Genomic DNA, 15499 nt, shown 5'->3' on the forward strand with positions numbered 1-15499 from the left:
CACTGTCTCTCTGCCTTTGTAATAGTGATTATTATGACAGGCTACAATTGATGAAGACAAACTGTGTCACTGTTCTGATCCAAGCATTCCTGTCTTTAGGATGACTCAGTTGTGTGAATGGCCTCTCTGATTCATGTTGACACATATATTTAATCTTCTCTCTGACATGCTGAGGCCTTCAAAGAGTGCAGTGGAATGGAGGTGACTTCTCCATTTTGCCTGCTTACGGTCTCCCCTCTCTCCAAGGAAGAGCTGTCAGACAGAGAAAGTTGTCCTTTGGATGCTTATACCGGAGCATCCCACCGAGATTTAGCCAGGGCAGGAGGGCTCCCCTGCTGAATGTTGCCAGAGCTTGTAGCCAGGAGGGCTTGTAACCGAAATGTTAGTCTCGACATCAAGTTAAAATCTGAACCTGAGGCTGTGGTGCTGGGTTGAAGAAAAGTTGTATTCTCTCGAACTACTGCCAAATTCCCAGTTGTAACAAACAAGGCCCAGCAGGTGGGAGTGTTGTTCCAGAAACTTCCTCGCTAAATCACTAAGTGTGCTTCTGGGGAGCTCCTGCCACTGCCCTTTCCTGCCCCTTACCTAAGAAGATTGGAAGTGTGTTTCCTTCAGAAAAAAAACAGGTAAGGAGAAGGGCTAATGCCAAGCTTTACAAGGGGCTTGGCTGACCTGAGCAGCAGCTGCTTGATGTCAGCACTGGCAAGAATTCATTATCCCTTCCCTGCCCTCTTGATTCCTGGTGCTGTCCTCTTAAATCTGTGCCTCCTCTGTTGAGTTTTTTCCCACTTGTCTGCATGGGAGGAAAGGTCACTCAGATGTATGAGGTCCAGACAGGGGAAAGAGTGAACATACTGAAGTGTATGTACTGGAAATTGTGTAATAGCACATGGGAGGGGATTTCTTGTAATAGGATCAAGTCCAACTATCTGCAGCCAAAAGTGGTAAATATAGAACAGTTCAAAGACCAATTCCCTTTTTTTCAGTCTGTTCTTGCTCCCAAAATTTAAAAAGTGTAAGAAAAAAAAAAAGAACTACAGCTTCTTAAAAGAATGGAAATGCTATTACTTGAAAAAGTAGTTAAGCAAAATGTGTATTCAGCACAAGCCTCTTTAAAACTTCTGCACCCTCTGTCCGGTACAGTGTATATGAGCTGGCCTAACACAAGCAGCTCAGTGTGGAGCTGTCATGGAGATAATTAACTGTGTGAAAAAGCTGACTGTGCCACAACTTGATTGAAAGAGGTAGATTTCTGGGGTATTATTTTGTTTTGAGCCTTTGTCTTCAGTATTTGGAATTTCCTGTGGCCCTACAGACGTCCTTCATGTCACCTCCTATACCTCCTCTACCAGTTCCTCCTACACATCCTTGTTTCTGTGGTTGTTTGGCTCCTGGGTCCTTCTGCAGGCTGAGGAAAGCAAAACCATCCTTGCTCCAGAAAAGAGCAGGAGGGTAATGAAGTTCATTCTTTGTACAAAACTGAGCTTGTTTGCTTGCAAACATAAAAAAACAGGAAAGCTCTCCTTTCAAAGTTAATGAGGAACTTTAAAGTGAGGCCCAGAGCAGTTCTCCCTGAGGATAATAACACCCAGATCAGTGAAGTTTAAAAGTTGGATGGTAGCTCTCATTACAGCCTGGAAAGACTATTAGGGCCAACACAAGTGATCAACATACTTCTTGAGGCTTTTGCCACGAGGCATTATGTTGTTGAGGAGGGTGAAGCTATCTGACAGGCTTAATTTTGCCATTTGAAACCAAACTTGGTTGTACAGCCAACAGTATCCTCCAATAAATTAAACTTTATTTAGTAGGAGGAAGGAAAAGTAAGCAGAAGTGAATGGGTGGTTCTAGATCTGCAAGGGCAAAGAGCAAATGTGTTCCAGCCTTGACTTTCCCCCTGTCTGGCAGGGCATGAGCTCCTAGGAAAGAAGAGCAGTGCCATCTGCATACTGGGTAGATAAGGACAGGTGTTGGCCCCTGAGGGAAATGTCTTCAAGTGAGAGGGGAGAACAGGAATCAGCTTGAGGCACGTGCTTGGTGGTGAGCTAAAGCTGAGCACCTAGTACTCCCAGCTGTCTTATGGTCTAGCCATGCCTAGAGCATGCCAGCTCCTTTGCTATGCTGGAACCCCAGTAGGTGGCTACCTTGGAGCAACCTACTCATCCCTGGCAGTGTTCAAGGCCAGGCTGGATGGGGCTCTGAGGAACCTGGTCTAGTGGAAGATGTCCCTGTCCATGGCAGGGGGATTGGAAAGAGATGACCTTTAAGGTCCCTTCCAACCCAACCAATTCTATGATTCTGTGATCTATCAGTTCTTTGCAGCCAGATTTTTCTGCCCAGTGGAAGAAAGAAGAGGGGGTTAGGGAAGGAACAGCTGCCATAGCTTCTTTTTCTGGTTGTCTTCCAGCCTCAGTTTCCCACGCTGGAAGTTGACAGGCTGCAGCCCATAACCTTTGGACCTGCTGGACAGCATTTCATTCCCACGCATCTGCGAACAGCAGCGCAGGGACGTGTCCCACTGCTGCGGGGCGAGGGCCACGTGCTGGCTGAGCTCATCAGGCTGCTGGCTCTCTTCCCAGCTCTGCGACACCAGCCGAGCATCCTGCAGCAGAAAATAGAGGTAGCTGAGCTGGGGAAGAAGGAGGAGGTTGCCATCTTACAGTGCATCTCCACCCACATGCAGCAGGGAGTCAGAATGGGAGGCGGCGGCAGCAGCTTTAATATAAATGCAAATAAAAGCTCTGGAGTGTTATTAATGTGGTAGAACCTTTCCAGGGAAACTGTTTAGAGGAAGCAGAATAGTTCCCAGATGCTCAGTCTTGAGCTAGCTTAGTGTGAATAAGATTCATCAAGCCTGTTAATGGCCTATTGCTCCCTCGTTATATGAATGGAAAGCAAAAAAGGAAATTTGTTCCAACGGGTACAAGCTAATGTAAGCCCATACAGCCTCTGCTGTACCAGCAAGTCTTCACTTCCTTACCATAGAAAGCAACAACAGCTACTACCTGTGCTATAAGTGCATCACCAGGGACCCCTGGTGGCCTAGTGGTTAGCGTGCAGGACTTTCACTGCTGCGACCACGGGTTCGATTCCCAGTCCCTCCCGGGCAGATGGAACCCGTTAGCCCTGTGTGGCCATCCATCTATGAGAAGGACACTCTAAACAAACCTACGTCCTGAGGACCTCACTGCCATTGTCCAAGCTTGCTTGGCCCCGGCAGATGAACCTTAGGATTAAAGGGTGGGCTCAGTTCAGCGCAGGCTGTGTCTCACCTAAAAAATCCATTGCGCAGGCTGGAAAGGTAAAAGACCTTTCCCCAAATCTTCGTTCGCGAAGATGGGCCATTATAAGTGCATCAGGAGGGGGAATGACGGCGATTGTAAACCAAGAAAACATGTTTGCTCAGGGCACTAACCAATTTCTTGCCTCTGAAATGACAAAGCGGTAACAAACCTGGCCACCAATGAACAAAGACAGACTGTAAAACTTGCTCAGGCAAATGAGATTTGAAGTGCTGAAAAAGCTGTGGTGGAAAACCAAGGAGGGGGGAAGGGTCCTAAAAACCTTTGGCAATCTCACCCTCTGGTTTGTTTTCCATGACTGCCTTCCATTTCAGTCTTGCTGATGATCAATACAGCACCAGCACCTGCAGCACAGACAGGCTCCTGAATGCCTCAGGTAGGGGACTAGTTATTGTAGAAATGGTTCACAGCAGCAGGGTCCTAAATAACCTAGAAAAGTTACAGCAAAGGAAGTTTCTCATTTTGAGACACAAAGATTCATCGATTCAACTAAAAATGAAAGAAGGTAGGCTGCCTAATGTCTGCTTACAGCTCAAAATGTGGAACTGCAGCCAAGGCAGACTGAAGGGTTAGTAGGTTTGAGACAGCTTAAAGGTTTGCATGTCTATCCATAGTTACGTTAAATAGGATTAACAGTGCCAACCACTAACCAATGGAGGCAGGGGACATAAAAAGCGTGAAGGTTGCTCTGCAGCTGTCTACAGAGTTACGCACACCTTTTTCTGAAGGAATAAGCTTTTGGCAGGGTTAACCAGTGATCCAGCCAAGCTGGTCTGTCCTGAGCTGCACTGCTTGCGTGCCAGCAAGATCATTTATCTCCTTTAATGGGAGGCAAAGACTAGGGCTCTTTCTCTGCCTGCCTGCACACTGCAATGGAGATGCAGAGGAGTTACAGGAGTTACATGCTAGGAGGCTCTCTGCCCTATATAAATTAAGCTGACGCATCTGCTGTGCCTGGAACTCGCTCCCTGCCATTTCTTAACAGGGTGTGTACGTGTAAAAGAGAGAAAAAGAGCAGTTGAAGGAGAAATGAGAGGCAGCTAGGCATTGCTTGGAGAACATGCACCTCTGTAATAGGGAAATTGGAGCTTGTGGGTAGAGCTAGCTTCATTCAGTGGCTTGTGACGCTGCATGAGTGCACCAAAAATAATGCAAAGGCAGCATACCTGGGATACCTGAGGAGCCAAAATAGTGTTGCCTAGGTCAGGGTACTCCTCTGTTAATTCACAGGGCCTGAAGCATTTCAATGGGAGAGTCAGCAAAAGTGAGCATTTCTGGCCCAGCAAGGGACGCTAATGGTAAGACCCCAAGACTGCCTTTGCACTAGAAATGAAGTGTAACAGGAGTTTATGTGCTGGACTGCACAGCAAGGCTGTGAACATAGGAGGAGGATGGAGGAAGGTAGGGTATCTCCAGACACTACTTGAACCATACTAAAAAAAAAAATAGTATGCACAAGATGGAAATTATGCTTGTAGGAAGAACAATATAGATCCTCGTTTTTTCCTGAAGGCCTAAGTCTATAGAAAGATAAAGAAAGTGGGTATTCTTCTGGCCAAAAATTTATAGATATCCCACCCCCAAAAAAAGGCTATGAATGGACTACCACTGTGTGAAATTGTTTCAATCAGTATAACCCAGATTTTCTTTCTATAGTCCAGCTTGGGAGCACTGGAGGAGCATTCATTTCCCAAAGGACAGGCTGTCCTTGCAGCTATTTCTGGGCCTTCTGCCAGAGCAAAAGCTATTTGGAAGATTTTATCATCATTCTTTCTTCATTCTCCAACACTGCAGCTGTGGATTTATTTCTGTAAGCATGCTGCAAAGGTGCATCTGATCCTCCACACAGGCATGTGAAGAAGTTGTCAGTGGTCATGGTTTCCTCTTTTCATTTTGAAAGAGAAGTGCAAGTGCCTAGCTCTCGCTAAAGGCAGGGCGAAGAGGAAGATGGTTATAAATATCATGACGACAGCAGAAACCAGCTCCTGAGAAGGGGCTGTAGGTTGTCAGAGCAGCTCAGTGAGCAGTGAATCGCCAGGGCCTGTTTGGTTATGTGGGGGAATATTGGACTCCTGTTTACCATGAAGCACAAAATTTGCTAAGGGATCGGGAGCCTGAGGGTCACACATGCTGTGTGTGTGAAGTCTACTTCACTGCCCTTAATTTAGAGGAAAAATAACTGAGACAGAAATCCCATCAGCTGTGCCAACTTCAGATTCAAACAGCTTTTTTATAATGTAGATTGGGGGAATTCTGCTGTTTCCAAGGATGTAAAAGAACTGGGCTCCTCCAGGGATGGGTAAAGCCTGCATTTCATGCACTACAATATATTTCTGGACATGGTATCATGCTGTATGCAAGCCACAAGGATTCAATTGAGGCACATTTGTTCTGTGAGGCTGTGAGAGAAAGGAGGCAGCTCCTGCAGTTTGCAAAATGTAAAATCAATCACCAGCCAGGAGGCTATCAGAATTTTTATCCTGAGGGCTGAAGTTTATGTGATGGTGTCCTCAGTGTTCCTTGGCTCCTGCTGCAGGCTGGACAAGCTGCTGGGCTGCAGAGCCCAGTGGCGTGATGCTGGTTGTGCCTAACACAAGCCTGGAGGAAAAGTCTAGATAAAAAACACAGAGGAAGAGTCAGCTCTAATCTCTAGCCCGTGTAAAATCTTAACTAAGTTTCTAAGTATGGAAACACGGTGTCATTTCAGCAGGCATTGCATAAGGTTGCCATATTGGCTGTGTCTGCAAAGCCACGAGCTTGGAGGCTCAGCAAGCAGGGATGATGCTGACTGCTCTTCAAGGGCAGGTTCCCGATTCTCCTGCAAGGAGTTCTATAAAAGGCACACACGGCTACAGAGAGCAAAGCAGCGTGGATGTGTCACACATTCCTACTTGCCTGTTCCAGCTCTGATCTTCCTTCCCTAGAGTGAATGTAATTTGGTAAATTTGAGCTACATGCTCTCTGGAGGGCTGTGGAAACCAGAATCGTGTATTTCCTGGCCAGCACAGACACTGTTTCATCTGTCTGCAGAGTATGGACTCAAAGAAAAATTGATCTTAGCCAGGGGAGGCTCACAGACAGCACTGCCTATCCCTACACTGTGGTGTAGGGATAAATGTGCTGACAATCTTTCCAGGCTTTTGAAGAACTGAGTAAGGGCTGCAAAATACACACACCGTCCCTGCAGCCCTGGCTGTTGCCAAGTTTAAGCAGATGTTGCTATGGCTCTAAGGGAAGTGGTTGCCCTGTGGTGGGAAAGGGTTATCAGTATGGAGAGGAGAGGTTTTCCCTGCACTCATACCAGTTATCATGTTTTCTGTGGCTCAGCTGAAACTAAGCACATTGTCACCTCAGGTACAGATTTGACCCATCAAGGCAAAGCCTATCCTGCTTATTGGGCTTTTCTGCCTCTAATTATCCCCATCCCCAGCCTGGCAGGTCCAGCTGATCTGAAGAAAACCTATTACATCTGTCTAACTCCCAAAACATAACAGTCCTTTGTCCCCGCACACAGCCTCCAGTAAGCTCTGGAGAACAAAGCAGCACTTAAAGCAGGACCTTGGTGTGCCTGCCAGTTTGCAGTGCATCCCATACAGCACATGGTAGTCAGTGCCCTCACCCAGGAGGTGAGAGACTACTCAAACACAGGGAACTCATTGTCTCATAAAACCCAAGGGGAGGGTCTTAGTTACCCACACCACTTTCAGCTTGGCATGAGCCCTAACTCCTGACAGGGAGCCTTCTTGCTTTAATTTAAATGGCATCCACATCACCTGGGCACCAGCAGTGAGCATGGACAGGTCAAGACACCACGGAGGGCCTGGCTCATTCATCCCTCCATGCCTGCAGGCAGCTGCCTGCTGCCAGCAGTTACCTGCCTACTGGAGGAGCCTTCACACAGAAGGTCCCTGAGCACATGGCTGTTATCCCATGGTCAGCTAATGGCTTGGACAAGTAGGGCTGGAGGACTACAGCCCAACTCGAGGACATAACAAGCTCAAGTGTCAGAAACCAGGACCCCCACCAAGCTGCAACTGGACAAGCCATTTTCTAATGCCTTTAAAGACCTTTTCCCTCCCCACTCCCAACACTGGCTGGAACCCTGCATGGATGCACCAGCCAGGCTGGGATGTTCAGGTGCCCCAGCTGGGTAGCTCACTGAGCCATGTCAGTGCAAGTAAGATGGAATCAACTCGTTGGGAAAGGATGTGCACATCCACATGCCAGACAGACTAGGTGCTGTTAAATGGGGGTATGAGTGGCCAAAAAAAAATTTGAACAAAAAAATAGTTGAAAATGGCACATCCCAAATCTGAAGCAACCCTGATCCCCCCACACACAGGTGCTGCTCCAGCACACCAGCACCTTCACTGCACCAGTTTAGCCTGGACTAGAGCTGAACTCAAGTTGCAGCCATGGTAGAAGAGTCAAATTTATGTTTAGACCTTAAAATTTGATTTGTCACTGGGCAGCTGAAGAAATCTCCAAATCTTTACTTTGGTATACCAGTGTCTTCCATGGATAAGTGCTACAGTAACCCTGCCCATCTGGCCCACCTCAGTATGCAGGAGCTCCTACCCCAACCCCACTGATTGGAGCAAGCTGGGCAAGGAAACACCTCCTGCCACTTAGGGCATTCTGAGACCCACAGAGACATGACAAACCAAAGTGCATTTGAACACCACCACTGCTTGCTCTGGACTTGTCTCCCAGCAAGCTGCATATTTAGTGTTTCCAGTTTTGGTTTTGGACCCTGAACTGTTTTTCTGGCACACTATTTAAGTCTGAACTCATCCCTCCCCCCAACCATGCAACATCCCTGACCTCATGTCTTGTATTACCTAGGTTAATCTTCCAGTGACTCCCCCAGCTCAATTCTTTAATTAGACTTATACATTTGCTGCTGAAAAACCCAAAGTACCCCAGTATGATCTTCTGTTTTACTATATATGGGAATTAGAGGGTAGCAGTTAAACTGAGACACTTTATTAAGCATTAAAAGCCTTTCTATGCACTTGTACTACATCCATTGCCCAGCAGAACAAGCAGCAGAGGTGTCACACTGCATTCTCTGCTAGACACCCAACGGATGATTGTGCTTGTACCTGCATCCAGGTGTGGTGCAAATTTTGTTTTACAGGTACCCATTAATCTCACATCATTGCACGTTTACTATAAAATTATTTATTAGACAGCAATACACAGCTTTAGCATTAAGCTTATATACATGCACATCAACACTGCCGACTACTCTACTCAGGGACTCTAGCTCTTCTGCCCTTGGCCTTGCGGACCTCTTCTATCAGATCTTTTAAGTACTGAATTTCCTTACTAAGGGAATCTGCTTTCTCCTTCAGGGCCTGGTTCTTCTGCTCCAACTCTCTGCACTCCCCAGACAGTGCCTCCTGTTCTGCCCTCTTCTTCTGCCGGTAACGTGTGGCAGCAGTCTTATTCTGCTCCATCTTTTTCAGTTTCTTATCTATTTTCTTTTCTCCTTTCACCTTTGCTGACACTACTTTCTCTGCAGGATGATCATATGGTTTGGACCGCACAGAGCCACAGGTGGCATCTGCAGGCAACTGGTTGCCATTGGGGGATCCGACTGAATTGGTGGGGCTATGTTGGGGGGTTCCCAGGTAGGAGTCTGGGCTCATGCATATTCCGCTATCATCGGAATGGTTCTCCTCCTCTTTCTCAGACTTGGTGATCACTACCACAACAGCAGGGCACTCCTGTTTTCTTTCTCCTTCCAGAACATCCACTTCACTACCTAGTTCTAAACTAAATGAGTGGTCTGGAGTGGAAGTCAGAGACCCTGGGGAGAGGGGAAAAGACCAAAGGGAAGCAGAAGCCAATGGGACCATTGGATCTGCTGCAATTGGAGATTCGGGGACATGGGTGATTAGGTCATTTATCAGTGGAAGTTCTTTGTTGTGAAATTCCTGGATGGTAGCATTAAATAGGAGATCACACGTGTCTTCCAACGTGGCCATCAGCTCGTCTGGTGAGACGGTGGCTTCCAGATGTTCCATACCTAACAGGGCATCGAAATCAAATTCCTTCAGATCCATCTTCTCCACCATCCACTCCATGCCAGAGAAGGCATCCTCTGCACAATAAAAAAAATAACCACTTCAGTAAATTATCAACCAACTCAACTCAAGCTTTTGAAAATCACCTACCAGCTCATCATTATTTAGCATCTTCTCTCTTACATTAAGAAGAGAAAACTATCAGAAGAAAATACTCTGCCACTGAACTGCCAAAAACTACAGGATACAATGTAAGAAGTCAGCTGTTACGACATTCCAACCCTCTTACTCAAAGACCAGAAGAATTCAGGGACATTTGGAACACACAACCATGCTTTTTTCTTGTGACCTCTGCCAGGAAACAGTACCATTAGCAACTGGTATGTTACTAAAAGGGCAACAGAAGTGTCACTTTACCATAACCAGCAATTCTGTATTGTGTAAGCAGCGCAGTACTCGCGCTTTCCAAGCTGAGGTAATGCATGTGAGTTTGCCTTCACATTTATGAAAACCTAGCAATTTATTTTTAACCTGAACATTAATAAACTATTATGTAGCACTATAAGTGATGCGCTTTATGCAAATAAATAATATCTTACCCTGGCTGCTATCTATGGTGTTGCCTAAACTGTCCACAGCAAGCCAATTGGAGGAGACTGCCTTAGCCTTGTCGCTGGAGAACCCATGCGAACCGAGGGGCTCGGCCACCTCCAGGTAGTCATCTAGGAGTCCCAGACTTTCCTCAGCCACCGAACACGGCTGGCTGAAGGGGGATATTGAATCCCCCAACAGCATCTCGTTGTTCAAGAAGCTCATCTTCGTCAGTTTTTAATGCTTTGACGTCAAAGGATGTGGTCAAGTAGAGGGTCTTTTCGTCGACTACAGCAATGCTGCTGTGCGATGCCGTGAAAAACCTGCCAATAGAACTTAAACTCATCAGTACTGGGTTTGACCAACATAGTAGCCCTTTAAAGCTGTGACACTTCGGAAATGCGGTGGTACTTCCCGTGCAGCAGGCTGAGCACAGCCGGGCGCAGGCTCCAGGTGCGCGTCCCCCGCCTCCCTCATGCCCGGGCAGGGACGGGCCCCGCCCACCCGCCGCCATTTCGCGGTCCCGCCGCCATTTTGTGCCATGCCACGTTTCCACCGCGGCTCCAGCACCGACCGCAGGCAGCCGCCCACCCTGCACAGGGCTCACTCGTGCCCCGTGACCAGGGCAAGCTTAACGCTACAGTACTCAGTTATTTAGTATTAGCACTGTTGCCAGCTTGTAAACAGCCCTCGTTTATCTACTCCTGACTATAGAGTGGTACCGATATTCAAACCCCAATACCTCCAGTGCCCCATTTCCCACCAGGTACAGCATTTCCCCTCGCGGGCGGGAAAAAACCCTCCCTAGGAATGTACTGCTTTTACTTTGTGTCCCACGAAGCCCCCATGAATAAAAAGTTAAGCATTTTGGAATCGAAGTTACTTGAACGAAAGGAGACATGGACGTTCTTCGTAACTTATTCCGAAATGGCATTTCCTGCCATTTCTGACACCCGCCGCCCTCGGGATGTTGAGCCCCACAAAGATCCCTTCTCCCCGCACCCATTTCGCTATACGCAAGTGTTTTATATATTATTCGGTATACCTAGGTATCTCCCCCCGCCCTCCGTGAGATACCACCGATCACCACAGAGGTGATAAACCCGCCCCAGAAGCCCACTTAGAGGGGGTAAAAAGAGGGTGACTATCCACACGAAGGAGAGGGAGCAGCCATCCCTCACACACAATACTCACGCCATGGTTGCAGATGCCGGGGATGTGCTGGGGCCGCCGCCGCTGCTGCTGCGCCTGCTGCACTGGCCGATGCCGCCGCTGGCCCTGCCGCCTTAAAGAGCCATGGCGGCCAGGGGAGGGGGACTGCTCGGGTCCGCGCCGCGCGGGGAGGTGCTCCGCACACTCACAACGATAAAACCTCTACGCTCGGAGACAGGCACACAATGAGGCAGCACCGCCCGCGCGCCGCCCTTATATAGGAGCCGCCTTAAGCAGAGCAGATGTGATAGTGAGGTGTCCTTCCGCCAAGCGTCACCTGCCACTCGCCAGCGCCTATCGGCCTATGTCCTGTCTTTCTGGGCTTCTCTCCTGTCGTTCTGCTACGGGTTAAACGCAGGAGCCGCCGACACAAATCCACGGCTCCAAGACGGAGCAGCCACGGAGGAACTTATGGTGCACAGCTACGAAGGGACTATATGGTGTATATCCGCCGCGGCCGCCCCCCCCCGGCGGGCGCAGCCGCGCCACGTGACCGGAGCGGCTCAGGACGCTCCCCCCGCCCCCCCCGCGGGGAGCGTTGCGGGAAGTTCACCCGCCAACAAGGACGCGGCGCTCGCGCGGAAGGCGTCACGCGCCTCTCCACGTGGGAAGGGCGGCGCTCATTGGCTACTGGCGAGTCGTTCACCTGCACCGTGAGCTGTCATTGGCCAAGGCACAGAGGAGACCAACGCTGAGGAGAGGGAGAGGAGAAGGAGCAGCTGGGCAGGGAAATGGCGCCGGGCCGGGCGGGGGAGGGGAGAGCGGGATGGAGATGGGGCGGGAAGGAGGAGTTGGACAGGGAAGTGGTCCTGTCCCCGCAGCTCCGCGCCTTCTCTGACATGCCCCTCTCGAAGCAGCGTGTGTTCCCCACTTTGATTTCCAACGGCCCCTTTTGTTCTCTACACAAAGGCCCGCCGAGGTCAGGCGGGCGCTGGCGGCAGCGGCGGCGGCGGTGGCAATGGCGCGCAGAACGGGCTGAGGCGGCGGCAGCCCGCCATGGCCTTCTGCTCCCTCAGATAACGCGTCAGCCCAGGGCAGCGCTGCCTTCCCTCCCTCCCTCCCTTCCTGCCTCCTGCCCCACACATGCAGCTCTTAGATTACAGCTGCTCTGGCACTGTGTGTGTGTGGGCGTCTGCCCGGGGCCTGCCGTCCTTACAGCGGCCATGGCGCCGCACCGACCCGTAGAGGTTCTTGGCTGGAGACCCGGGCAGCCGAGACCACCAGTCCAATTAGTGCCTTCAACCCATGCAAGGGCTGAAAATGAAATTGTTATTCCCCACCTGAGAAATGAGAACGTCCTCTCCTGCCATGCAGTTTCATGCTGATGCAGTAGATTCTCTGTTCTCTGTGCAGATGTTACTGTGAGTGGTGTGAGCATTAATGGATCACCCACAGAGCCTCGCTGCTGTAAAGGGCAGTGTCACCTTGGATAGTTTTTAAAGTGCAGTTTCATGTTATGTTTTATCTGATCCAAATAAACTTGCTGCTAGGAAAGAAGTGAGACATCTTCCCCCACCCTATTCCTGTGTAACAATTCTACCAGCTGGCCTGGCGCCCTCTGAGGCAGCTCACAGCCGGCAGGAAACTCACAGGGGTCAACGGTTTTCCACTGGTTTCAGTTCCTCCACCATCATTTCACTCTGGTCAGACGAGCATTGGCCAGCTCTGGTGAGCTGGGAGGTTCAGTACTGTGTTCCTCCTGTCAGAGTTATCTGGCTTCAAAAGGCTGGGTTTCCACATTGCCAGCCTCACAGCACCTTCAGCTCTGGTGGGTCCTCATTTGTTCAAACATCATTGTCCTGTGGGTCAACTTGCTCTCAGCTACTTCTACAAAAGGCTCCACTATTTTCCAGTTACGGTCTCCACAGTATTTGTGTAAAGCCACAGCCACATTTGCTCAGGTCTAACTGCCTGGAACTTCTTAAACAGCTTGACTGATAATTGGCGAGGATGTGATGTGACACAATTTCTACTTTTAGCAGTCTGATGTTACCATCATTGCTACAAGCAGAGTATGTCACTCCACATCTGTATTTAGTTTGGGGGGGGGGTGTTGTTGAGTTTTTGGGTTTTGTTTGTTTCCTTTTTTTGTGTGTAGAAGCAAGCACGTATTTTGTAATGACTCATTAAAATAGAGGAGGCAAAGAAAAATGTCCTCCAATGCCAAAAAACACCACAGTAGCAATCGATTGATCTAAGATGACTGCTCTGATAAATACACTACAGAGGAGGCAGATCTTGCTTCAAAGAAAAACTGAGAGGATGCGTCAGCTTTTAAAGAAGCCAAGTGTGTTATTGGCTGGGTGGACAGCACCTCTATGTCCTCACTGGCTAAGGGAGACCTCTCACATCCCCTGCTGTGCCTGTTTTCCCCTCCTTTAAGTGAAAAGAAAAGGGTGATTTTATGACCATAATCGTAGCTAAATAAACAGTAATGCTATACACACCCAATCCTTCATCATGAAAAGATAATTATAGATTTCTCTGAAAGGACTCTGCGCAAGAATCACGTAAGCAAAAATAAAATATGCAATGAGGGACTTAACCCAGATCTGCCTGTTGCCTAGCTCCATTTTGTGTGTGAAGTAATGTGGAAATTTGACTGCATTACTAGTTCTAGACAGATACTTTGTAACAATGCCCAACCCAGAAAGTGAAATCAAGTAACAAGAAGCCAGCCACTTAGAAACAAGCATATTTTTCCTGCAAGACTGCAGAATTACTGTAGCTCCATAATTTCATGAGCTACATCCCCAATTCCTTTATAAATGATCTTTCTTCTTTTGCACATATTGTGTCAGAGATGTCTCCACTGTGGCTAGAGTTTTTGACCAAGGTAAAAGATACTTCTTTAAGCACAAGTAACAATTTCTTGTGAATTTTTGCACAAAAAAAATTACAAGTATTTTCTAAGCAGAGAACTACCAGCTACCCACTACTAACTCAAAAATGTCTAAAAAGAGTTCCTTTCCAGTATGACAATATATTTGTGGCTCAGAGACAGAGGAGAGAAGTCTGGCAGCTCTGAAGAAAATTTAATTTACAGCGCAAAAAGGTGGCATCTGAAGGAAGATCAATTTGTGTGGGGGTCAGTGAACTCCTGCTGTCACGTTAACAGCTTCAGCACCATGGATGTTATTTTGCTGCCCTGGATATCGTACCATGGCAAAGAGAGCTCCTGTGATAAGCGTCATCCATCCTGACCCAGAAGCGAGGGGCCAGCTGCAGGGGAAAGGAGCTGCTCGTGCAGAGCTCACTGCAGGAGAGAAGCCAAAGACCTGGCTGGGAAGTGATGAACTGCCCTGATAAATACAGCACAGCAGAGAGCCACCTCCGGCCAAACAGCATCACCAGGAGGTGGAAAACTATTACTCCTCCATTCACCCTCCTCCTTCATTAAGATGGAAGGTCAATGTATGTTCTTTAATTATTTCTTTCCTTTTTTTTTTTTTAATGTAAACATTTCAAAGGAATAGAGGCTTTCTTTTTCCACCTTTCCACCACCAAGTATACAGGAAACAAACATTCTGAATGCTGTTAGCAAGTACACCAAAGACCAGGAGGACGTAAATGTTTCCATAGTAACATCCCCTTGCACAATCTGCATAGGATGCTCTCAGGGACTGTCAGTGACAGGGAAACAGGCCTCTGTAGCAGGGGAGCAAGGAAGGTAGGGAGCAGTGGATATTGCTGGGGTCAGGAGGGGAACCAGCAAGAGTAACTGAGACAGAGATGTTTGCTGTTCCCTGGAGTGCTGGGAAAGCTGCAGTCAGGGAGAAGGGTGGCTGACACTGCATCAGAAGGGCGTGTGACCCCCTATGGTGGCACTGGGCAGGTAGCTTTGGGCCCCCACTGAGCCTCAGTGCCCCAGAGAAGGGGCAGATGAGCTTCCTGCTGGCCCTGGGTCCTGCTGGGGTGGCTGGGGAGGAGGGGTGAGTGTGAGAGCAAGTCCCCAAGGGAATTCTTGTGAGTGGTAACTTGAATTCTTTGAACCTTTCATCAGAAGGGACAGGAAGCCTTATCCCACACTTCAATGAACAAAGCATTTCCAGAGACCAGCAGGAATCTTTCCAGGAGACAGGAGTGTTGAGGGAAACGTAAGGGAGGAATGAGGCAAAGCAGATAGGCATTTCGAGCAATTTTGAGGGAGAATTACCTACGACCTCTATGGCACAGGCTAATTCGCAGTGCTCAGTTGCTTCTGTCCTCACTGGCACAAACAGATATCTGAAGGATCTTTTCTGCCAGATTCTCATTGTAAGCTCTTTAGGGATTCCTTTATAGACATTCCATTTTGAAACGAGATTGAAAAGCAAATATATGTGATTAAAGATCAGGCTGGGACGTATTAGCATCCATCTT

At 48.4% G+C, this 15499-nt stretch overlaps 1 protein-coding gene across 1 annotated transcript; it reads right to left on the reverse strand.

The window, feature by feature from the left end:
• Nucleotides 1–8463: 8463 nt before the first annotated feature.
• ATF4 (activating transcription factor 4) lies at nt 8464–11524 on the reverse strand. Its single transcript, XM_027680198.1, has 3 exons — nt 11120–11524; nt 9934–10248; nt 8464–9411 (listed from the first exon to the last, which is right to left on the reverse strand). The coding sequence occupies exons 2-3, from the start codon at nt 10148–10150 to the stop codon at nt 8555–8557; spliced, it is 1074 nt and encodes a 357-aa protein (XP_027535999.1). The 5' UTR covers nt 10151–10248; nt 11120–11524; the 3' UTR covers nt 8464–8554.
• Nucleotides 11525–15499: the final 3975 nt, after the last annotated feature.

This window comes from Neopelma chrysocephalum, unplaced genomic scaffold (genome assembly GCF_003984885.1).
Source record: "Neopelma chrysocephalum unplaced genomic scaffold, ASM398488v2 Primary Assembly neopelma1_59, whole genome shotgun sequence".
Taxonomy (NCBI): domain Eukaryota; kingdom Metazoa; phylum Chordata; class Aves; order Passeriformes; family Pipridae; genus Neopelma; species Neopelma chrysocephalum.

Coding starts and splice junctions, on each gene's coding strand:
- ATF4 (XM_027680198.1), bottom strand. CDS start 10,150: ATGAGCTTCTTGAACAACGAGATGCTGTTGGGGGATTCAATATCCCCC. Junction 9,412..9,933: donor CACCATAGATAGCAGCCAGG/GTAAGATATTAT, acceptor TTTATTGTGCAG/AGGATGCCTTCTCTGGCATG.